A 25,000-nucleotide genomic window follows, 5' to 3' on the forward strand; every position below is an offset into this window, starting at 1 on the left:
CCATAGAAAGCTCTGCCCCATATAGTGCTCTTGCACCGTTCATATTGCCCCATAGAAAGCTCTGCCATTGTCGCTGCTGCTGCTGCAGTAAAAAAACAAAACAAAAAAAACACATACTCACCTCTCTTGCTTGCAGCTCCCGGCGTCTCGTTCAGGCGTCTCTCTGCTCTGACTGATCAGGCAGAGGGCGCCGCGCACACTATATGCGTCATCGCGCCCTCTGACCTAAACAGTCAGAGCGCAGAGACGCCGGGAAGATGGAGCGACGCCGGGAAGATGGAGCGGCGCCCGGCGGCTGGAACGCGGACAGGTGAATATTACATACTTACCTGGTCCTGGCGTCCGGCTCCTTCTCCAGACAGCTGGTCTTCGGTGCCGCAGCTTCTTCCTCTATCAGCGGTCACCGTTACCGCTGATTAGAGAAATGAATAGGCGGCTCCACCCCTATGGGAGGTGGAGCCGCCTATTCATTTCTCTAATGAGCGGTCCCACGTGACCGCTGATAGAGGAAGAACTGCAGCACCGAAGACCGTGGGACGGCAGGGGGAGCGTCAGGATCGCTGGAAGCAGGTAAGTATGCCTCAGCGCCCTCTCCCCCTCACCCGCCGACCGTGACTCGAGTATAAGCCAAGAGGGGCACTTTCAGCCTGAAAATCTCGGCTTATACTCGAGTATATAGTGTGTGTGTGTGTGTGTGTGTGTGTGTGTGTGTGTGTGTGTGTGTGTGTGTGTGTGTGTGTGTGTGTGTGTGTGTGTGTGTATATATATATATATATATATATATATATATATATATATATATATATATAATGTGTGCGTGTGTATACAGGTCCTTCTCAAAAAATTAGCATATAGTGTTAAATTTCATTATTTACCATAATGTAATGATTACAATTAAACTTTCATATATTATAGATTCATTATCCACCAACTGAAATTTGTCAGGTCTTTTATTGTTTTAATACTGATGATTTTGGCATACAACTCCTGATAACCCAAAAAACCTGTCTCAATAAATTAGCATATCAAGAAAAGGTTCTCTAAACGACCTATTACCCTAATCTTCTGAATCAACTAATTAACTCTAAACACATGCAAAAGATACCTGAGGCTTTTATAAACTCCCTGCCTGGTTCATTACTCAAAACCCCCATCATGGGTAAGACTAGCGACCTGACAGATGTCAAGAAGGCCATCATTGACACCCTCAAGCAAGAGGGTAAGACCCAGAAAGAAATTTCTCAACAAATAGGCTGTTCCCAGAGTGCTGTATCAAGGCACCTCAATGGTAAGTCTGTTGGAAGGAAACAATGTGGCAGAAAACGCTGTACAACGAGAAGAGGAGACCGGACCCTGAGGAAGATTGTGGAGAAGGACCGATTCCAGACCTTGGGGAACCTGAGGAAGCAGTGGACTGAGTCTGGTGTGGAAACATCCAGAGCCACCGTGCACAGGCGTGTGCAGGAAATGGGCTACAGGTGCCGCATTCCCCAGGTAAAGCCACTTTTGAGCTACAGAGAAGCAGAACTGGACTGTTGCTAAGTGGTCCCAAGTACTTTTTTCTGATGAAAGCAAATTTTGCATGTCATTCGGAAATCAAGGTGCCAGAGTCTGGAGGAAGACTGGGGAGAAGGAAATGCCAAAATGCCTGAAGTCCAGTGTCAAGTACCCACAGTCAGTGATGGTGTGGGGTGCCATGTCAGCTGCTGGTGTTGGTCCACTGTGTTTCATCAAGGGCAGGGTCAATGCAGCTAGCTATCAGGAGATTTTGGAGCACTTCATGCTTCCATCGGCTGAAATGCTTTATGGAGATGAAGATTTCATTTTTCAGCACGACCTGGCACCTGCTCACAGTGCCAAAACCACTGGTAAATGGTTTACTGACCATGGTATTACTGTGCTCAATTGGCCTGCCAACTCTCCTGACCTGAACCCCATAGAGAATCTGTGGGATATTGTGAAGAGAAAGTTGAGAGACGCAAGACCCAACACTCTGGATGAGCTTAAGGTCGCTATTGAAGCATCCTGGGCCTCCATAACATCTCAGCAGTGTCACAGGCTGATTGCCTCCATGCCACGCCGCATTGAAGCAGTCATTTCTGCCAAAGGATTCCCGACCAAGTATTGAGTGCATAACTGAACATTATTATTTGTTGGTTTTTTTGTTTGTTATTAAAAAACACTTTTATTTGATTGGATGGGTGAAATATGCTAATTTATTGAGACAGGTTTTTTGGGTTATCAGGAGTTGTATGCCAAAATCATCAGTATTAAAACAATAAAAGACCTGACAAATTTCAGTTGGTGGATAATGAATCTATAATATATGAAAGTTTAATTGTAATCATTACATTATGGTAAATAATGAAATTTAACACTATATGCTAATTTTTTGAGAAGGACCTGTATATAGCTCAAAAAAATAATGGGACCACTAAAATCCCACATCCTAGGGATCGCTGAATGAAATTTTTCAGTTGCAAATCAATATTCATTACAAAACAATAAAGCATAAGAAATTATCAATGTAAATCAAAATTAATATCCTATGGAGGTCTGGATTTGGAATGATATTCAAAATCAAAGTGGAAAATCAAATTACAGGCTCATCCAACTTCAGTGGAAATGCCTCAAGAAAAGGAGATGATGCTCAGTAGTATGTGTGGCCTCCACGTGCCTGTATGACCTCCCTACAATGCCAGGGCATGCTCCTCATGAGGCAGCGAATGGTCTCCTGAGGGATCTCCTCCCAGACCTGGACTAAAGCATCCCCAACTCCTGGACAGTCTCTGGTGCAACGTGACGGTGGATGGAGCGAGACATGATGTCCCAGATGTGTTCAATCGGATTCAGGTCTGGGGTACAGGTGGGCCAGTCCATAGCTTCAATGCTTTCATCTTGCAGGGACTGCTGAGACACTCCAGCCACATGAGGTCTGGCATTGTCCTGCATTAGGAGGAACCCAGGGCCAACCAGACCAGCATATGGTCTCACAAGGGGTCTGAGGATCTCATCTCGGCACAAAATGGCAGTCAGGCTTCCTCTGGCGAGCACATGGAGGGCTGTGCGGCCCTCAAAAGAAATGCCACCCCACACCATTACTGACCCACTGCCAAACCGGTCATGCTGAAGGATGTTGCAGGCAGCAGATCGCTCTCCACGGCATCTCCAGACTCTGTCACATGTGCTCAGTGTGAGCCTGCTTTCATCTGTGAAGAGCACAGGGTGCCAGTGGCGAAAATGCCAATCCTGGTGATCTGTGGCAAATGCCAAGCATCCTGCACGGTGTTGGGCTGTGAGCACAACCCCCATCTGTGGACGTCTGTGACTCAGACCATCCTCATGGAGTCGGTTTCTAACCGTTTGTGCAGACATGCACATGTGTGGCCTGCTGGAGGTCATTTTGCAGGGCTCTGGCAGTGCTTTTTCTGTTCCTCCTTGCACAAAGGCTGACGTAGCGGTCCAGCTGCTAGGGTTGTTGCCCTCCTACGGCCCACTCCACGTCTCCTGGTGTACTGGCCTGTCTCCTGGTTGTGCCTCCAGCCTCTGGACACTACGCTGACAGACACCGCAAACCTTGCCACAGCTCACATTGATGTGCCATCCTGGATGAGCTGCACTACCTGAGCCACTTGTGTGGGTTGTAGAGCCGGTCTCATGCTACCACGAGTGTGAAAGCACAACCAACATTCAAAAGTGACCAAAACATCAGCCAGAAAGCATTGGTACTGAGATGTGGTCTGTGGTCCCCACCTGAAGAACCACTCCTTTATTGAGTGTGTCTTGATAATTGCCAATAATTTCCATATGTTGTCTATTCCATTTGCACAACAGCATGTGAAATTAATTGTCAAACAGTGTTGCTTCCTAAGTGGACAGTTTGATTTCACAGAAGTTTGATTTACTTGGAGTTATATTCTGTTGTTTAAGTGTTCTCTTTTTTTTGAGCAGTGTATATTACATAAATAGAAGAAAAGCCGACAATTCAGCAGCCAGGTACTGTAAAATCACAGCAGGAGCCGACAGGATAGAAGAGATGAAATATATATACAGTCATGGCCAAAAGTATTCACACCCCTGCAATTCTGTCAGATAATACTCAGTTTCTTCCTGAAAATGATTGCAAACACAAATTCTTTGGTATCTTAATTTAATTTGTCTTAAATGAAAAAACACAAAAGAGAATGAAGCAAAAAGCAAAGCATTCATCATTTCACACAAAACTCCAAAAATGGGCCAGACAAAAGTATTGGCACCCTCAGCCTAAAACTTGGTTGCACAACCTTTAGCCAAAATAACTGCGACCAACCGCTTCCGGTAACCATCAATGAGTTTCTTACAATGCTCTGCTGGAATTTTGAACCATTCTTCTTTGGCAAACTGCTCCAGGTCCCTGATATTTGAAGGGTGCCTTCTCCAAACTGCCATTTTTAGATCTCTCCATAGGTGTTCTATGGGGTTCAGGTCTGGACTCATTGCTGGCCACCTTAGAAGTCTCCAGTGGTTTCTCTCAAACAATTTTCTAGTGCTTTTTGAAGTGTGTTTTGGGTCATTGTCCTGCTGGGAGACCCATGACCTCTGAGGGAGACCCAGCTTTCTCACACTGGGCCCTACATTATGCTGCAAAATTTGTTGGTAGTCTTCAGACTTCATAATGCCATGCACACGGTCAAGCAGTCCGATGCCAGAGGCAGCAAAGCAACCCCAAAACATCAGGGAACCTCTGACTGTAGGGACCGTGTTCTTTTCTTTGAATGCCTCTTTTTTTCTCCTGTAAACTCTATGTTGATGCCTTTTACCCAAAAAGCTCTACTTTTGTCTCATCTGACCAGAGAACATTCTTCCAAAACGTTTTAGGCTTTTTCAGGTAAGTTTTGGCAAACTCTAGCCTGGCTTTTTTATGTCTCGGGGCAAGAAGTGGGGTCTTCCTGCGTCTCCTACCAGTCCCTTTTCATTCAGACACCGACGGATAGTATGGGTTGACACTGTTGTACCCTCGGACTGCAGGGCAGCTTGAACTTGTTTGGATGTTAGTCGAGGTTTTTTATCCAACATCCGCACAAACTTGCGTTGAAATCTTTTGTAAATTTTTCTTTTCTGTCCACAGTGCCATGGGCTTTAAACTTCTTGATGACACTGCGCACGGTAGACACAGGAACATTCAGGTCTTTAGAGATGGACTTGTAGCCTTGAGATTGCTCATGCTTCCTCACAATTTGGTTTCTCAAGTCCTTAGACAGTTCTTTGGTCTTTTTTCTTTTCTCTATGCTCAATGTGGTACACACAAGGACACAGGACAGAGGTTGAGTCAACTTTAATCCATGTCAACTGGCTTCAAGTGTGATTTAGTTATTGCCAACACCTGTTAGGTGCCACAGGTAAGTTACAGGTGCTGTTAATTACACAAATTAGAGAAGCATCACATGATTTTTCGAACAGTGCTAATACTTTTGTCCACCCCCTTTTTTATGTTTGGTGTGTAATTATGTCCAGTTTGGCTTTAGGACAATTCTTTGTGTTTTTTTATTTAAAACAAATTAAATGAAGATAATAATACCAAACAATTTGTGTTTGCAATCATTTTCAGGAAGAAAATGAGTATTATCTGACAGAATTGCAGGGGTGTGAATACTTTTGGCCATGACTGTATACACAAATACACACATAGAATAGGTAAAAAAACAGATGTATGTGACAAATACAATTAATACAGTGTGTATGTGTGTGTGCAAATTACTGCACATGTATTTAATTAAATAAAAGATTATTTTTCTGGAAAAAAAAATGGCTTAGGCGCCAGCGTATAGCCTGGGAAGGTGGTAAAACCAGGCGGCACTCATAACAATCCGGCTTGGACAACCATAGAGGTCTGCAGGAGACCTCTGGTTGTCATGCCAACCCATCGGTGACCTGCGATCACGTAACGGCGTCACTGATGGGCGGATTTCCGGCGCGATAGCTGAACACAGTGTACTAATTGTATATGTCACTGACATCTATCTATTCTATGTTTATATACTGTATGTAATACTTCTATTCTATCCTGTCGGCACAGTTGCGATTTTACTGTACGTAGCAAATGAATTGCCGGCTTTTCACCTATTGTGTGTGTTTTAAAGAATATATCCTTTGATAATGATGTGTATATGATAGAGAATTGCTCTGTGTAAAAGCTCATGTTATAAATGCATTGCAATCGGATGTAAATTAGATGCTAGGTGTGAAAAATCGGATTATACTTGCATGACACTCGCATTAAACTCGTGCGACTCTTGGTAGTGAGAATCAGACAGATTTTGTATACGTTTAGTATGACTCCAGCCTCGTGTGTACCCTAACCTTTTGACATCCAGGAAATTTTCCATTTTTGTGCTTTTGCATTTTCCTCCCCCCGACAAAAGCCATAGCTGTGTTTTTTCCATAGAATTTGATGTATCAGGGTTTGTCTTTTGAGGAACGAGTGGTAGTTTTGAATGACACCACTCATATTAACATATAATGTACAGAAAAACAGAGTAAACAATCCAAATAAAATGAAATTGTGAAAAAAATGCAATTCTGCCATTTTTGTGGGTTTGATTATTCTGATACTCATTGTGCAAGAAAAACGATCTGCAAACATGATATTTTCAGGCAAATAAGATTTTGATGATGAAACCAACGGCTGTCAGTCCGTGCAGGGGTGCAGTTACAGCCACGGCTCTCTATACACAGAGCAGTGACAGCACCTGCACCAGGGTTGCCCCCTTTACTGAAACCTGAACACTGCTGGGTGGAATAAAGATAATTTCCTCCTGGCAGTGAGGCGCTTAAGTGCAGGCGCCTGGCAGGTTCAGAACACTATTCACCGAACTACTTTCACACATCAGCTTTTCGCAGTCAGGCTAAATCTGGCTAAATTTCAAAAAAGCGTATCTGGCGAATGTTGCCGCCGAATCAGGTTTTTTCCCCATAGACTTGCATTAGTGCCGAATTGCGCCGGATGACATTGCGTTTTGTCCGGTTTTCGCCAGAGACATCTGCCGAATCCTCTTTCTGGAAAAAACGTCCATAGCAACGTTTTTTTGTCTCCGGCGAAAAAGCTGGAAGTGCCGGATCCAGCGCTTCCGGCTGTTTGCTAGAATGGAAGCCTATGGGAGCCGGATCCGGAAAATGACGGATTACAGCGCCGGATTCCGTTTTTTTTTAACTGAGCATGCTCCAATTTTTTTTATTCAATAATCTAGATATGCTAGCCGGATCATCCGTCGAAAAAACGGATCCGTCGCATCAGATTCTCACAATCTGCGCCGGATCCGGTTTTTCCAACGTTCGCGGGATTGTGCCTGATGCAAAAAACCTGATGTGTGAAAGTAGCATTAAGAGCAACTGCCCCAGACACTAGTCATGGAAAGGTTGACGCGAGTCAAAAGCCAACCTTCCTGATTCTGCTCCCAATATGTGCAGTGAAGTGAAAGCAGCTCCTTACACCCCAGACCAGAGCCGAAGGAAAGGAAAAGAGCCATATCCACGTAATGTACAGACTGTGAGCCTAAAGAAGGCTGCGGTACTGCAGCCAGGGGTGGGCACAGAGACAATGCCTCTATACTGAGCTATAGACCGGGGCCCCTACAGGTGGTGTTATGTGTGAGGTACTGCAGCCTATACAGGGCGGTCTCTGAGCTATAGACCGGGGCCCCTACAGGTGGTGTTATGTGTGCGGTACTGCAGCCTATACAGGGTGGTCTCTGAGCTATAGGCCGGGCCCCCCTACAGGAGGTGTTATGTGTGAGGTACTGCAGCCTATACAAGGCAGTCACTGAGCTATAGGCCGGGCCCCCCTACAGGTGGTGTTATGTGTGAGGTACTGCAGCCTATACAGGGCGGTCTCTGAGCTATAGGCCGGGCCCCCCTACAGGTGGTGTTATGTGTGCGGTACTGCAGCCTATACTGGACGGTCACTGAGCTATAGGCCGGGCCCCCTACAGGTGGTGTTATGTGTGCGGTACTGCAGCCTATACAGGGTGGTCTCTGAGCTATAGACCGGGCCCCCCTACAGGTGGTGTTATGTGTGAGGTACTGCTGCCTATACAGGGTGGTCTCTGAGCTATAGGCCGGGCCCCCCTACAGGAGGTGTTATGTGTGAGGTACTGCAGCCTATACAAGGCGGTCACTGAGCTATAGGCCGGGCCCCCCTACAGGTGGTGTTATGTGTGAGGTACTGCAGCCTATACAGGGCGGTCTCTGAGCTATAGGCCGGGCCCCCCTACAGGTGGTGTTATGTGTGCGGTACTGCAGCCTATACTGGACGGTCACTGAGCTATAGGCCGGGCCCCCTACAGGTGGTGTTATGTGTGCGGTACTGCAGCCTATACAGGGTGGTCTCTGAGCTATAGACCGGGCCCCCCTACAGGTGGTGTTATGTGTGAGGTACTGCAGCCTATACAGGGTGGTCTCTGAGCTATAGGCCGGGCCCCCCTACAGGAGGTGTTATGTGTGCGGTACTGCTGCCTATACAGGGCGGTCACTGAGCTATAGGCCGGGCCCCCTACAGGTGGTGTTATGTGTGCGGTACTGCAGCCTATACAGGGTGGTCTCTGAGCTATAGGCCGGGCCCCCTACAGGAGGTGTTATGTGTGAGGTACTGCAGCCTATACAAGGCGGTCACTGAGCTATAGGCCGGGCCCCCCTACAGGTGGTGTTATGTGTGAGGTACTGCAGCCTATACAGGGCGGTCTCTGAGCTATAGGCCGGGCCCCCCTACAGGAGGTGTTATGTGTGCGGTACTGCTGCCTATACAGGGCGGTCACTGAGCTATAGGCCGGGCCCCCTACAGGAGGTGTTATGTGTGCGGTACTGCGGCCTATACAGGGTGGTCTCTGAGCTATAGACCGGGCCCCCCTACAGGTGGTGTTATGTGTGAGGTACTGCTGCCTATACAGGGCGGTCACTGAGCTATAGGCCGGGCCCCCATACAGGTGGTGTTATGTGTGAGGTACTGCAGCCTATACAGGGTGGTCTCTAAGCTATAGACCGGGCCCCCTACAGGTGGTGTTATGTGTGAGTGTCACGATATGGTATGAAATATCACATAAGTTTAGTTGCTCGTCAGCTCATGAGGTGGGCTAAACCCCCCCTTCACTAGCTGACTCTACTTGTTTCTCTCTGGGCTACGGACTGTATGCTAGAAGGGGGTTTTATTGCCCTGGGGTCGTAAATTCCAGGCTCAGAGGAAAGTCCCTCACCCCTCCCACCTTCACTAGTCAGAACTGGTAAAGTGGCTCCAAAATTCATGAAAGATCCTTTGTTTGGTTTTGGTACGATATTATGCACCATGTTTACGGTAAGAACACGAAAATATATATTCGTATTCCCACTCGGTGTAGGTACCCATCCCTTTAAACTCGGGCTTCTAACTCCGTCTGGTAAAGAAGTAGGGTTTTCTCTGTAAATATGTATCCCAGATAGGACATATTTGATCTCATTAGAATGCTCACGTTAACCAGAGATGATTGATGGGTTTGTTAGAACTATGACGTGTTTTGTAGTGAAGTTATAGAAATTAGAGAGAATAGTTTAAAGTTTAGGCAAAATGTAGAGAGAGGAGGGTCTGGATAAGCCAGCCTTTCTGTGATGTCACAGCCTTAATGTTTTAAGTGTCTGGCAGGCTCTGAGGAGTCACTTGCTGCTTGATTTCTTGTCTTGTCCTGGAAGAGCCCTGCTCACGTCCAAATGAGCTGGGACGTATGGGAAAAACTGCCCTAGCCTGGTTGCCTGTCATGCTTTGAACATGTAAGTGTTGCTTTTTCTCATTTATTCCCTTTATGTTATAATTACCCTTGTACATATTTGCAATTGTCTCATTTGTAACTTCTTTATAAAATATTTTTGATAAAGCACTGCCTAATTAATTTCAATGGAATATACTATTATATATTAGTTCGTTCATCCATGCTCTAAACTTACCCTGTCTTCTGAAGGGAAATACGCTACTGTTACTGTTGTGTTGGGTTAGCTTCGGACCCGTTTAATCGAAGCTGGTGGCAGCGAAAGTGCGCTGACTGTTGGATTATGCTGAAGCAACTGCGGGTTTGATAATTATTGTTCCTGCCTGGGTGGGAGTAGTTATCGCGTCGCTGCAGCGTGCCCAATAGCCAGAACATAGCAGGCAGCCTTCCTGGCGACTAGTTACCCAGGGTGCAGTACCTAATCTGACCTGAGAGTAAGGGGGGCGCCAGAGAGCTGCAAGTGTTAAGTGGAACTGTAAGCGGGATATACATAAATCCCTGCAGTTTGTGGTATATAGAAAAGCAGTGGGATACCTAGAATAAGCCCCTGCTGTAAACTAAGAGGTCAATAGCCTTGTGTGTGGTTTTTCATCACATCGTGGAGTGGAGGGATAACTAAGATAAGCCCCCCTGCACATGTGATAGCCGTCTGTTGGCCTAAAGTCACCTCAATCCGTGACGTAGGGGTGACGGTCACGGTGTGAATCCTGACCCATTGGTGACAGCGGTCAGGGGAATCGTGACAGTGAGGTACTGCAGCCTATACAGGGTGGTCTCTAAGCTATAGACCGGGCCCCCTACAGGTGGTGTTATGTGTGCAGTACTGCAGCCTATACAGGGCGGTCACTGAGCTACAGGCCGGGCCCCCTACAGGTGGTGTTATGTGTGCGGTACTGCAGCCTATACAGGGCGGTCTCTGAGCTATAGACCGGGCCCCCTACAGGAGGTGTTATGTGTGCGGTACTGCAGCCTATACAGGGCGGTCACTGAGCTATAGGCCAGGCCCCCTACAGGTGGTGTTATGTGTGAGGTACTGCGGCCTATACAGGGCGGTCTCTGAGCTATAGGCCGGGCCCCCTACAGGTGGTGTTATGTGTGCGGTACTGCAGCCTATACAAGGCGGTCACTGAGCTATAGGCCGGGCCCCCCTACAGGTGGTGTTATGTGTGCAGTACTGCAGCCTATACAGGGCGGTCTCTAAGCTATAGGCCGGGCCCCCCTACAGGTGGTGTTATGTGTGAGGTACTGCAGCCTATACAGGGCGGTCTCTAAGCTATAGGCCGGGCCCCCTACAGGTGGTGTTATGTGTGCGGTACTGCAGCCTATACAGGGTGGTCACTGAGCTGTAGGCCGGGCCCCCTACAGGTGGTGTTATGTGTGAGGTACTGCAGCCTATACAGGGCGGTCTCTGAGCTATAGGCCGGGCCCCCCTACAGGTGGTGTTATGTGTGAGGTACTGCAGCCTATACAGGGCGGTCTCTAAGCTATAGGCCGGGCCCCCCTACAGGTGGTGTTATGTGTGAGGTACTGCAGCCTATACAGGGTGGTCTCTGAGCTATAGGCCGGGCCCCCCTACAGGTGGTGTTATGTGTGCGGTACTGCAGCCTATACAGGGTGGTCTCTGAGCTATAGGCCGGGCCCCCTACAGGTGGTGTTATGTGTGAGGTACTGCAGCCTATACAGGGTGGTCTCTGAGCTATAGGCCGGGCCCCCCTACAGGTGGTGTTATGTGTGCGGTACTGCAGCCTATACAGGGTGGTCTCTGAGCTATAGACCGGGCCCCCCTACAGGTGGTGTTATGTGTGAGGTACTGCAGCCTATACAGGGCGGTCTCTAAGCTATAGACCGGGCCCCCCTACAGGTGGTGTTATGTGTGAGGTACTGCAGCCTATACAGGGCGGTCTCTGAGCTATAGACCGGGCCCCCTACAGGTGGTGTTATGTGTGAGGTACTGCAGCCTATACAGGGCGGTCTCTGAGCTATAGGCCGGGCCCCCTACAGGTGGTGTTATGTGTGCGGTACTGCAGCCTATACAGGGCGGTCTCTGAGCTATAGACCGGGCCCCCTACAGGTGGTGTTATGTGTGCGGTACTGCAGCCTATACAGGGCGGTCTCTGAGCTATAGACCGGGCCCCCCTACAGGTGGTGTTATATGTGCGGTACTGCAGCCTATACAGGGTGGTCTCTGAGCTATAGACCGTGCCCCCCTACAGGTGGTGTTATGTGTGAGGTACTGCAGCCTATACAGGGCGGTCTCTGAGCTATAGGCCGGGCCCCCCTACAGGTGGTGTTATGTGTGCGGTACTGCAGCCTATACAGGGCGGTCTCTGAGCTATAGACCGGGCCCCCTACAGGTGGTGTTATGTGTGCGGTACTGCAGCCTATACAGGGCGGTCTCTGAGCTATAGACCGGGCCCCCCTACAGGTGGTGTTATATGTGCGGTACTGCAGCCTATACAGGGTGGTCTCTGAGCTATAGACCGTGCCCCCCTACAGGTGGTGTTATGTGTGAGGTACTGCAGCCTATACAGGGTGGTCTCTGAGCTATAGGCCGGGCCCCCCTACAGGTGGTGTTATGTGTGCGGTACTGCAGCCTATACAGGGTGGTCTCTGAGCTATAGGCCGGGCCCCCTACAGGTGGTGTTATGTGTGAGGTACTGCAGCCTATACAGGGTGGTCTCTGAGCTATAGGCCGGGCCCCCCTACAGGTGGTGTTATGTGTGCGGTACTGCAGCCTATACAGGGTGGTCTCTGAGCTATAGACCGGGCCCACCTACAGGTGGTGTTATGTGTGAGGTACTGCAGCCTATACAGGGTGGTCTCTGAGCTATAGACCGGGCCCCCCTACAGGTGGTGTTATGTGTGCGGTACTGCAGCCTATACAGGGTGGTCTCTGAGCTATAGGCCGGGCCCCCTACAGGTGGTGTTATGTGTGAGGTACTGCAGCCTATACAGGGTGGTCTCTGAGCTATAGGCCGGGCCCCCCTACAGGTGGTGTTATGTGTGCGGTACTGCAGCCTATACAGGGTGGTCTCTGAGCTATAGGCCGGGCCCCCCTACAGGTGGTGTTATGTGTGAGGTACTGCAGCCTATACAGGGTGGTCTCTGAGCTATAGACCGGGCCCCCCTACAGGTGGTGTTATGTGTGCGGTACTGCAGCCTATACAGGGTGGTCTCTAAGCTATAGACCGGGCCCCCCTACAGGTGGTGTTATGTGTGAGGTACTGCAGCCTATACAGGGTGGTCTCTGAGCTATAGGCCGGGCCCCCCTACAGGTGGTGTTATGTGTGAGGTACTGCAGCCTATACAGGGTGGTCTCTGAGCTATAGACCGGGCCCCCTACAGGTGGTGTTATGTGTGCGGTACTGCAGCCTATACAGGGTGGTCTCTGAGCTATAGACCGGGCCCCCCTACAGGTGGTGTTATGTGTGCGGTACTGCAGCCTATACAGGGTGGTCTCTGAGCTATAGACCGGGCCCCCCTACAGGTGGTGTTATGTGTGAGGTACTGCAGCCTATACAGGGTGGTCTCTAAGCTATAGACCGGGCCCCCCTACAGGTGGTGTTATGTGTGAGGTACTGCAGCCTATACAGGGCGGTCTCTGAGCTATAGATCGGGCCCCCTACAGGTGGTGTTATGTGTGAGGTACTGCAGCCTATACAGGGCGGTCTCTGAGCTATAGACCGGGCCCCCTACAGGTGGTGTTATGTGTGAGGTACTGCAGCCTATACAGGGTGGTCTCTGAGCTATAGACCGGGCCCCCCTACAGGTGGTGTTATGTGTGCGGTACTGCAGCCTATACAGGGCGGTCTCTGAGCTATAGACCGGGCCCCCCTACAGGTGGTGTTATGTGTGCGGTACTGCAGCCTATACAGGGCGGTCTCTGAGCTATAGACCGGGCCCCCCTACAGGTGGTGTTATATGTGCGGTACTGCAGCCTATACAGGGTGGTCTTATATGTGCGGTACTGCAGCCTATACAGGGTGGTCTCTGAGCTATAGGCCGGGCCCCCCTACAGGTGGTGTTATGTGTGCGGTACTGCAGCCTATACAGGGCGGTCTCTGAGCTATAGACCGGGCCCCCCTACAGGTGGTGTTATGTGTGAGGTACTGCAGCCTATACAGGGTGGTCTCTGAGCTATAGACCGGGCCCCCCTACAGGTGGTGTTATGTGTGCAGTACTGCAGCCTATACAGGGTGGTTTCTGAGCTATAGACCGTGCCCCCCTACAGGTGGTGTTATGTGTGAGGTACTGCAGCCTATACAGGGTGGTCTCTGAGCTATAGACCGGGCCCCCTACAGGTGGTGTTATGTGTGAGGTACTGCAGCCTATACAGGGCGGTCTCTGAGCTATAGACCGTGCCCCCCTACAGGTGGTGTTATGTGTGAGGTACTGCAGCCTATACAGGGCGGTCTCTGAGCTATAGACCGTGCCCCCCTACAGGTGGTGTTATGTGTGAGGTACTGCAGCCTATACAGGGTGGTCTCTGAGCTATAGACCCGGCCCCCCTACAGGTGGTGTTATGTGTGAGGTACTGCAGCCTATACAGGGCGGTCTCTGAGCTATAGACCGTGCCCCCCTACAGGTGGTGTTATGTGTGAGGTACTGCAGCCTATACAGGGCGGTCTCTGAGCTATAGACCGGGCCCCCCTACAGGTGGTGTTATATGTGCGGTACTGCAGCCTATACAGGGTGGTCTTATATGTGCGGTACTGCAGCCTATACAGGGTGGTCTCTGAGCTATAGGCCGGGCCCCCCTACAGGTGGTGTTATGTGTGCGGTACTGCAGCCTATACAGGGTGGTCTCTGAGCTATAGGCCGGGCCCCCCTACAGGTGGTGTTATGTGTGCGGTACTGCAGCCTATACAGGGTGGTCACTGAGCTATAGACCGGGCCCCCTACAGGTGGTGTTATGTGTGAGGTACTGCAGCCTATACAGGGTGGTCTCTGAGCTATAGACCGGGCCCCCCTACAGGTGGTGTTATGTGTGCGGTACTGCAGCCTATACAGGGTGGTCTCTAAGCTATAGACCGGGCCCCCCTACAGGTGGTGTTATGTGTGAGGTACTGCAGCCTATACAGGGTGGTCTCTGAGCTATAGGCCGGGCCCCCCTACAGGTGGTGTTATGTGTGCGGTACTGCAGCCTATACAGGGTGGTCTCTGAGCTATAGACCGGGCCCCCTACAGGTGGTGTTATGTGTGCGGTACTGCAGCCTATACAGGGTGGTCTCTGAGCTATAGGCCGGGCCCCCTACAGGTGGTGTTATGTGTGCGGTACTGCAGCCTATACAGGGTGGTCTCTGAGCTATAGACCGGGCCCCCCTACAGGTGGTGTTATGTGTGCGGTACTGCAGCCTATACAGGGTGGTCTCTGAGCTATAGACCGGGCCCCCCTACAGGTGGTGTTATGTGTGAGGTACTGCAGCCTATACAGGGTGGTCTCTAAGCTATAGACCGGGCCCCCCTACAGGTGGTGTTATGTGTGAGGTACTGCAGCCTATACAGGGCGGTCTCTGAGCTATAGACCGGGCCCCCTACAGGTGGTGTTATGTGTGAGGTACTGCAGCCTATACAGGGCGGTCTCTGAGCTATAGACCGGGCCCCCCTACAGGTGGTGTTATGTGTGCGGTACTGCAGCCTATACAGGGCGGTCTCTGAGCTATAGACCGGGCCCCCTACAGGTGGTGTTATGTGTGCGGTACTGCAGCCTATACAGGGCGGTCTCTGAGCTATAGACCGGGCCCCCCTACAGGTGGTGTTATATGTGCGGTACTGCAGCCTATACAGGGTGGTCTCTGAGCTATAGACCGTGCCCCCCTACAGGTGGTGTTATGTGTGAGGTACTGCAGCCTATACAGGGTGGTCTCTGAGCTATAGGCCGGGCCCCCCTACAGGTGGTGTTATGTGTGCGGTACTGCAGCCTATACAGGGTGGTCTCTGAGCTATAGGCCGGGCCCCCTACAGGTGGTGTTATGTGTGAGGTACTGCAGCCTATACAGGGTGGTCTCTGAGCTATAGGCCGGGCCCCCCTACAGGTGGTGTTATGTGTGCGGTACTGCAGCCTATACAGGGTGGTCTCTGAGCTATAGACCGGGCCCCCCTACAGGTGGTGTTATGTGTGAGGTACTGCAGCCTATACAGGGTGGTCTCTAAGCTATAGACCGGGCCCCCCTACAGGTGGTGTTATGTGTGAGGTACTGCAGCCTATACAGGGCGGTCTCTGAGCTATAGGCCGGGCCCCCTACAGGTGGTGTTATGTGTGCGGTACTGCAGCCTATACAGGGCGGTCTCTGAGCTATAGACCGGGCCCCCTACAGGTGGTGTTATGTGTGCGGTACTGCAGCCTATACAGGGCGGTCTCTGAGCTATAGACCGGGCCCCCCTACAGGTGGTGTTATATGTGCGGTACTGCAGCCTATACAGGGTGGTCTCTGAGCTATAGACCGTGCCCCCCTACAGGTGGTGTTATGTGTGAGGTACTGCAGCCTATACAGGGCGGTCTCTGAGCTATAGGCCGGGCCCCCCTACAGGTGGTGTTATGTGTGCGGTACTGCAGCCTATACAGGGCGGTCTCTGAGCTATAGACCGGGCCCCCCTACAGGTGGTGTTATGTGTGCGGTACTGCAGCCTATACAGGGCGGTCTCTGAGCTATAGGCCGGGCCCCCCTACAGGTGGTGTTATGTGTGCGGTACTGCAGCCTATACAGGGCGGTCTCTGAGCTATAGACCGGGCCCCCCTACAGGTGGTGTTATATGTGCGGTACTGCAGCCTATACAGGGTGGTCTCTGAGCTATAGACCGTGCCCCCCTACAGGTGGTGTTATGTGTGAGGTACTGCAGCCTATACAGGGTGGTCTCTGAGCTATAGGCCGGGCCCCCCTACAGGTGGTGTTATGTGTGCGGTACTGCAGCCTATACAGGGTGGTCTCTGAGCTATAGGCCGGGCCCCCTACAGGTGGTGTTATGTGTGAGGTACTGCAGCCTATACAGGGTGGTCTCTGAGCTATAGGCCGGGCCCCCCTACAGGTGGTGTTATGTGTGCGGTACTGCAGCCTATACAGGGTGGTCTCTGAGCTATAGACCGGGCCCCCCTACAGGTGGTGTTATGTGTGAGGTACTGCAGCCTATACAGGGTGGTCTCTGAGCTATAGACCGGGCCCCCCTACAGGTGGTGTTATGTGTGCGGTACTGCAGCCTATACAGGGTGGTCTCTGAGCTATAGGCCGGGCCCCCTACAGGTGGTGTTATGTGTGAGGTACTGCAGCCTATACAGGGTGGTCTCTGAGCTATAGGCCGGGCCCCCCTACAGGTGGTGTTATGTGTGCGGTACTGCAGCCTATACAGGGTGGTCTCTGAGCTATAGGCCGGGCCCCCCTACAGGTGGTGTTATGTGTGAGGTACTGCAGCCTATACAGGGTGGTCTCTGAGCTATAGACCGGGCCCCCCTACAGGTGGTGTTATGTGTGCGGTACTGCAGCCTATACAGGGTGGTCTCTAAGCTATAGACCGGGCCCCCCTACAGGTGGTGTTATGTGTGAGGTACTGCAGCCTATACAGGGTGGTCTCTGAGCTATAGGCCGGGCCCCCCTACAGGTGGTGTTATGTGTGAGGTACTGCAGCCTATACAGGGTGGTCTCTGAGCTATAGACCGGGCCCCCTACAGGTGGTGTTATGTGTGCGGTACTGCAGCCTATACAGGGTGGTCTCTGAGCTATAGACCGGGCCCCCCTACAGGTGGTGTTATGTGTGCGGTACTGCAGCCTATACAGGGTGGTCTCTGAGCTATAGACCGGGCCCCCCTACAGGTGGTGTTATGTGTGAGGTACTGCAGCCTATACAGGGTGGTCTCTAAGCTATAGACCGGGCCCCCCTACAGGTGGTGTTATGTGTGAGGTACTGCAGCCTATACAGGGTGGTCTCTGAGCTATAGATCGGGCCCCCTACAGGTGGTGTTATGTGTGAGGTACTGCAGCCTATACAGGGCGGTCTCTGAGCTATAGACCGGGCCCCCCTACAGGTGGTGTTATGTGTGAGGTACTGCAGCCTATACAGGGTGGTCTCTGAGCTATAGATCGGGCCCCCTACAGGTGGTGTTATGTGTGAGGTACTGCAGCCTATACAGGGCGGTCTCTGAGCTATAGATCGGGCCCCCTACAGGTGGTGTTATGTGTGAGGTACTGCAGCCTATACAGGGCGGTCTCTGAGCTATAGACCGGGCCCCCCTACAGGTGGTGTTATGTGTGCGGTACTGCAGCCTATACAGGGCGGTCTCTGAGCTATAGACCGGGCCCCCCTACAGGAGGTGTTATGTGTGCGGTACTGCAGCCTATACAGGGCGGTCTCTGAGCTATAGATCGGGCCCCCTACAGGTGGTGTTATGTGTGAGGTACTGCAGCCTATACAGGGCGGTCTCTGAGCTATAGGCCGGGCCCCCCTACAGGAGGTGTTATGTGTGCGGTACTGCAGCCTATACAGGGTGGTCTCTGAGCTATAGATCGGGCCCCCTACAGGTGGTGTTATGTGTGAGGTACTGCAGCCTATACAGGGCGGTCTCTGAGCTATAGACCGGGCCCCCCTACAGGTGGTGTTATGTGTGCGGTACTGCAGCCTATACAGGGCGGTCTCTGAGCTATAGACCGGGCCCCCTACAGGTGGTGTTATGTGTGAGGTACTGCAGCCTATACAGGGTGGTCTCTGAGCTATAGACCGGGCCCCCCTACAGGTGGTGTTATGTGTGCGGTACTGCAGCCTAAACAGGGCGGTCTCTGAGCTATAGACCGGGCCCCCCTACAGGTGGTGTTATATGTGCGGAACTGCAGCCTATACAGGGTGGTCTTATATGTGCGGTACTGCAGCCTATACAGGGTGGTCTCTGAGCTATAGGCCGGGCCCCCCTACAGGTGGTGTTATGTGTGAGGTACTGCAGCCTGTACAGAATGGTCTCTAAGCTATAGACCGGGCCCCCCTACAGGTGGTGTTATGTGTGAGGTACTGCAGCCTATACAGGGTGGTCTCTGAGCTATAGACCGGGCCCCCCTACAGGTGGTGTTATGTGTGAGGTACTGCAGCCTATACAGGGTGGTCTCTGAGCTATAGACCGGGCCCCCTACAGGTGGTGTTATGTGTGAGGTACTGCAGCCTATACAGGGTTGTCTCTGAGCTATAGACCGGGCCCCCCTACAGGTGGTGTTATGTGTGCGGTACTGCAGCCTATACAGGGCGGTCACTGAGCTATAGACCGGGCCCCCCTACAGGTGGTGTTATGTGTGCGGTACTGCAGCCTATACAGGGTGGTCTTATATGTGCGGTACTGCAGCCTATACAGGGTGGTTTCTGAGCTATAGACCGGGCCCCCTACAGGTGGTGTTATGTGTGCGGTACTGCAGCCTATACAGGGTGGTCTCTGAGCTATAGACCGGGCCCCCTACAGGTGGTGTTATGTGTGAGGTACTGCAGCCTATACAGGGTGGTCTCTGAGCTATAGACCGGGCCCCCCTACAGGTGGTGTTATGTGTGAGGTACTGCAGCCTATACAGGGTGGTCTCTGAGCTATAGACCGGGCCCCCCTACAGGTGGTGTTATGTGTGAGGTACTGCAGCCTATACAGGGTGGTCTCTGAGCTATAGGCCGGGCCCCCCTACAGGTGGTGTTATGTGTGAGGTACTGCAGCCTATACAGGGTGGTCTCTGAGCTATAGACCGGGCCCCCTACAGGTGGTGTTATGTGTGAGGTACTGCAGCCTATACAGGGTGGTCTCTGAGCTATAGACCGGGCCCCCCTACAGGTGGTGTTATGTGTGAGGTACTGCAGCCTATACAGGGTGGTCTCTGAGCTATAGACCGGGCCCCCCTACAGGTGGTGTTATGTGTGCGGTACTGCAGCCTATACAGGGTGGTCTCTGAGCTATAGGCCGGGCCCCCCTACAGGTGGTGTTATGTGTGAGGTACTGCAGCCTATACAGGGTGGTCTCTGAGCTATAGACCCGGCCCCCCTACAGGTGGTGTTATGTGTGAGGTACTGCAGCCTATACAGGGCGGTCTCTGAGCTATAGACCGTGCCCCCCTACAGGTGGTGTTATGTGTGCGGTACTGCAGCCTATACAGGGTGGTCTCTGAGCTATAGACCGGGCCCCCCTACAGGTGGTGTTATGTGTGAGGTACTGCAGCCTATACAGGGCGGTCTCTGAGCTATAGACCGGGTCCCCCTACAGGTGGTGTTATATGTGCGGTACTGCAGCCTATACAGGGTGGTCTTATATGTGCGGTACTGCAGCCTATACAGGGTGGTCTTATATGTGCGGTACTGCAGCCTATACAGGGTGGTCTCTGAGCTATAGGCCGGGCCCCCCTACAGGTGGTGTTATGTGTGCGGTACTGCAGCCTATACAGGGTGGTCTCTGAGCTATAGACCGGGCCCCCTACAGGTGGTGTTATGTGTGAGGTACTGCAGCCTATACAGGGTGGTCTCTGAGCTATAGACCGGGCCCCCCTACAGGTGGTGTTATGTGTGCGGTACTGCAGCCTATACAGGGTGGTCTCTGAGCTATAGACCGGGCCCCCCTACAGGTGGTGTTATGTGTGAGGTACTGCAGCCTATACAGGGTGGTCTCTGAGCTATAGACCGGGCCCCCTACAGGTGGTGTTATGTGTGAGGTACTGCAGCCTATACAGGGTGGTCTCTGAGCTATAGACCGGGCCCCCCTACAGGTGGTGTTATGTGTGCGGTACTGCAGCCTATACAGGGTGGTCTCTGAGCTATAGACCGGGCCCCCCTACAGGTGGTGTTATGTGTGCGGTACTGCAGCCTATACAGGGTGGTCTCTGAGCTATAGGCCGGGCCCCCCTACAGGTGGTGTTATGTGTGCGGTACTGCAGCCTATACAGGGTGGTCTCTGAGCTATAGACCGGGCCCCCTACAGGTGGTGTTATGTGTGAGGTACTGCAGCCTATACAGGGTGGTCTCTGAGCTATAGACCGGGCCCCCCTACAGGTGGTGTTATGTGTGCGGTACTGCAGCCTATACAGGGTGGTCTCTGAGCTATAGACCGGGCCCCCCTACAGGTGGTGTTATGTGTGCGGTACTGCAGCCTATACAGGGTGGTCTCTGAGCTATAGACCGGGCCCCCCTACAGGTGGTGTTATGTGTGAGGTACTGCAGCCTATACAGGGTGGTCTCTGAGCTATAGGCCGGGCCCCCTACAGGTGGTGTAATGTGTGCGGTACTGCAGCCTATACAGGGTGGTCTCTGAGCTATAGACCGGGCCCTCCTACAGGCGGTGTTATGTGTGCGGTACTGCAGCCTATACAGGGCGGTCTCTGAGCTATAGACCGGGCCCCCCTACAGGTGGTGTTATGTGTGAGGTACTGCAGCCTATACAGGGTGGTCTCTGAGCTATAGGCCGGGCCCCCCTACAGGAGGTGTTATGTGTGCGGTACTGCAGCCTATACAGGGTGGTCTCTGAGCTATAGACCGGGCCCCCCTACAGGTGGTGTTATGTGTGCGGTACTGCAGCCTATACAGGGTGGTCTCTGAGCTATAGACCGGGCCCCCCTACAGGTGGTGTTATGTGTGAGGTACTGCAGCCTATACAGGGTGGTCTCTGAGCTATAGGCCGGGCCCCCTACAGGTGGTGTAATGTGTGCGGTACTGCAGCCTATACAGGGTGGTCTCTGAGCTATAGACCGGGCCCTCCTACAGGCGGTGTTATGTGTGCGGTACTGCAGCCTATACAGGGTGGTCTCTGAGCTATAGGCCGGGCCCCCCTACAGGAGGTGTTATGTGTGCGGTACTGCAGCCTATACAGGGCGGTCTCTGAGCTATAGACCGGGCCCCCCTACAGGAGGTGTTATGTGTGAGGTACTGCAGCCTATACAGGGTGGTCTCTGAGCTATAGACCGGGCCCTCCTACAGGCGGTGTTATGTGTGCGGTACTGCAGCCTATACAGGGTGGTCTCTGAGCTATAGACCGGGCCCCCCTACAGGTGGTGTTATGTGTGAGGTACTGCAGCCTATACAGGGTGGTCTCTGAGCTATAGACCGGGCCCCCTACAGGTGGTGTTATGTGTGCGGTACTGCAGCCTATACAGGGTGGTCTCTGAGCTATAGACCGGGCCCCCCTACAGGCGGTGTTATGTGTGCGGTACTGCAGCCTATACAGGGTGGTCTCTGAGCTATAGGCCGGGCCCCCCTACAGGAGGTGTTATGTGTGCGGTACTGCAGCCTATACAGGGCGGTCTCTGAGCTATAGACCGGGCCCCCCTACAGGTGGTGTTATGTGTGAGGTACTGCAGCCTATACAGGGTGGTCTCTGAGCTATAGGCCGGGCCCCCCTACAGGAGGTGTTATGTGTGCGGTACTGCAGCCTATACAGGGTGGTCTCTGAGCTATAGACCGGGCCCCCCTACAGGTGGTGTTATGTGTGCGGTACTGCAGCCTATACAGGGTGGTCTCTGAGCTATAGACCGGGCCCCCCTACAGGTGGTGTTATGTGTGAGGTACTGCAGCCTATACAGGGTGGTCTCTGAGCTATAGACCGGGCCCCCCTACAGGTGGTGTAATGTGTGCGGTACTGCAGCCTATACAGGGTGGTCTCTGAGCTATAGACCGGGCCCTCCTACAGGCGGTGTTATGTGTGCGGTACTGCAGCCTATACAGGGTGGTCTCTGAGCTATAGGCCGGGCCCCCCTACAGGAGGTGTTATGTGTGCGGTACTGCAGCCTATACAGGGCGGTCTCTGAGCTATAGACCGGGCCCCCCTACAGGAGGTGTTATGTGTGAGGTACTGCAGCCTATACAGGGTGGTCTCTGAGCTATAGACCGGGCCCTCCTACAGGCGGTGTTATGTGTGCGGTACTGCAGCCTATACAGGGTGGTCTCTGAGCTATAGACCGGGCCCCCCTACAGGTGGTGTTATGTGTGAGGTACTGCAGCCTATACAGGGTGGTCTCTGAGCTATAGACCGGGCCCTCCTACAGGCGGTGTTATGTGTGCGGTACTGCAGCCTATACAGGGTGGTCTCTGAGCTATAGGCCGGGCCCCCCTACAGGAGGTGTTATGTGTGCGGTACTGCAGCCTATACAGGGCGGTCTCTGAGCTATAGGCCGGGCCCCCCTACAGGTGGTGTTATGTGTGAGGTACTGCAGCCTATACAGGGTGGTCTCTGAGCTATAGACCGGGCCCCCTACAGGTGGTGTTATGTGTGAGGTACTGCAGCCTATACAGGGTGGTCTCTGAGCTATAGACCGGGCCCTCCTACAGGCGGTGTTATGTGTGCGGTACTGCAGCCTATACAGGGTGGTCTCTGAGCTATAGACCGGGCCCCCCTACAGGTGGTGTTATGTGTGAGGTACTGCAGCCTATACAGGGTGGTCTCTGAGCTATAGACCGGGCCCCCTACAGGTGGTGTTATGTGTGCGGTACTGCAGCCTATACAGGGTGGTCTCTGAGCTATAGACCGGGCCCCCCTACAGGTGGTGTTATGTGTGAGGTACTGCAGCCTATACAGGGTGGTCTCTGAGCTATAGGCCGGGCCCCCTACAGGTGGTGTTATGTGTGCGGTACTGCAGCCTATACAGGGTGGTCTCTGAGCTATAGACCGGGCCCCCCTACAGGTGGTGTTATGTGTGCGGTACTGCAGCCTATACAGGGTGGTCTCTGAGCTATAGACCGGGCCCCCCTACAGGTGGTGTTATGTGTGAGGTACTGCAGCCTATACAGGGTGGTCTCTGAGCTATAGACCGGGCCCCCTACAGGTGGTGTTATGTGTGAGGTACTGCAGCCTATACAGGGTGGTCTCTGAGCTATAGACCGGGCCCCCTACAGGTGGTGTTATGTGTGCGGTACTGCAGCCTATACAGGGTGGTCTCTGAGCTATAGACCGGGCCCCCCTACAGGTGGTGTTATGTGTGAGGTACTGCAGCCTATACAGGGTGGTCTCTGAGCTATAGACCGGGCCCCCCTACAGGTGGTGTTATGTGTGAGGTACTGCAGCCTATACAGGGTGGTCTCTGAGCTATAGACCGGGCCCCCCTACAGGTGGTGTTATGTGTGCGGTACTGCAGCCTATACAGGGTGGTCTCTGAGCTATAGACCGGGCCCCCTACAGGTGGTGTTATGTGTGCGGTACTGCAGCCTATACAGGGTGGTCTCTGAGCTATAGACCGGGCCCCCCTACAGGTGGTGTTATGTGTGCGGTACTGCAGCCTATACAGGGGGGTCTCTGAGCTATAGACCGGGCCCCCCTACAGGTGGTGTTATGTGTGAGGTACTGCAGCCTATACAGGGTGGTCTCTGAGCTGGGCACTCACCCTCCGCTAGCAGCGCTGTGCACACAGAGATGAAGACGATCAGGACGGTGTCCGCAAACATCGTACTCATGATCACGGAACCCACAGCAGCCACTCAATGCGGCGACGTGACGTCTGCACGTAAAGGCGGAAGTATCGTGCGCAGGTCCTCAGCGGGTGACGTGTGGTGTGGGCGGTATCTGTGCGTGGACGAGTGGTGTGTGAGCTGACGGATGTACACGTGGAGGTGACGTCACCCCGCGTCCTGCAGCCTCCTCCGACATCTGTGCCCGTGACTCCGGCCATGCACTGGTCTGTGGAGCGGCCATACTAGCACATGATGGAAACAGCACCGACCTGACGTGACCGAGCACAGAACGTCGCGGCCACTCTGCACACGGGCCCAGTGCGCTCGGTCTCTTCTCAGAAGCTCTGTGCCAGGCTGCCATTCCCTCAGAGAAGCGCGGGTCCCATAGTGGAGCCTCCCTCACAGAAGGCTGTGGTCAGGGTGTTGTGGGGAGAGGACTGGTGAACCCCTCTCATGGGCCAAGCAGTTGGGTGAGGGGCTTGTACATTCGGTGCCACAGACTAGTTCAGGAGAGACGGCCCTCTATACACTGGCAGTATATCACCTCAGTATGTGTGTGAGTTATTACAATTCAATAAGAAAGGGAATTATTAATATTAAGTTACCATTAAATTCTTAGGAAATTAAACAATGTTTGTTTTTATTGGTTATTTATTTTAAATATGCACACGAACCTGTTTGTTAGGCCGACCTCACACTAGCGAGTGTTACGGACGTAAGGCTACGTTCACACTAGCGTTGCGCCGCCCTGCGTCGGCGACGCACAGAAAAACGCGTGCAAAAACGTGCGCGTTTTGCGACGCGTGCGTCGTTTTTTGACCAAAATCGGACGCACAGAAAATGCAACTTGTTGCATTTTC

General features: G+C 52.5%; 1 protein-coding gene across 2 annotated transcripts in view; it reads right to left on the minus strand.

Annotated features, from left to right (window-relative positions):
* Positions 1-24,241, minus strand: part of TMCO1 (transmembrane and coiled-coil domains 1) — a 79,957-nt gene extending 55,716 nt beyond the window's left edge. The window contains exon 1 of one of the 2 annotated variants that reach the window (XM_069737218.1): positions 24,074-24,241. In XM_069737218.1, coding sequence (XP_069593319.1) covers positions 24,074-24,143 — 70 coding nt within the window. In that variant the 5' untranslated portion in view covers positions 24,144-24,241. The remainder of the gene's footprint in view (positions 1-24,073) is intronic. The other variant, XM_069737219.1, reaches the window with a different exon arrangement.
* Positions 24,242-25,000: the final 759 nt, after the last annotated feature.

Source organism: Ranitomeya imitator, chromosome 8, assembly GCF_032444005.1.
Source record: "Ranitomeya imitator isolate aRanImi1 chromosome 8, aRanImi1.pri, whole genome shotgun sequence".
Lineage (NCBI taxonomy): Eukaryota > Metazoa > Chordata > Amphibia > Anura > Dendrobatidae > Ranitomeya > Ranitomeya imitator.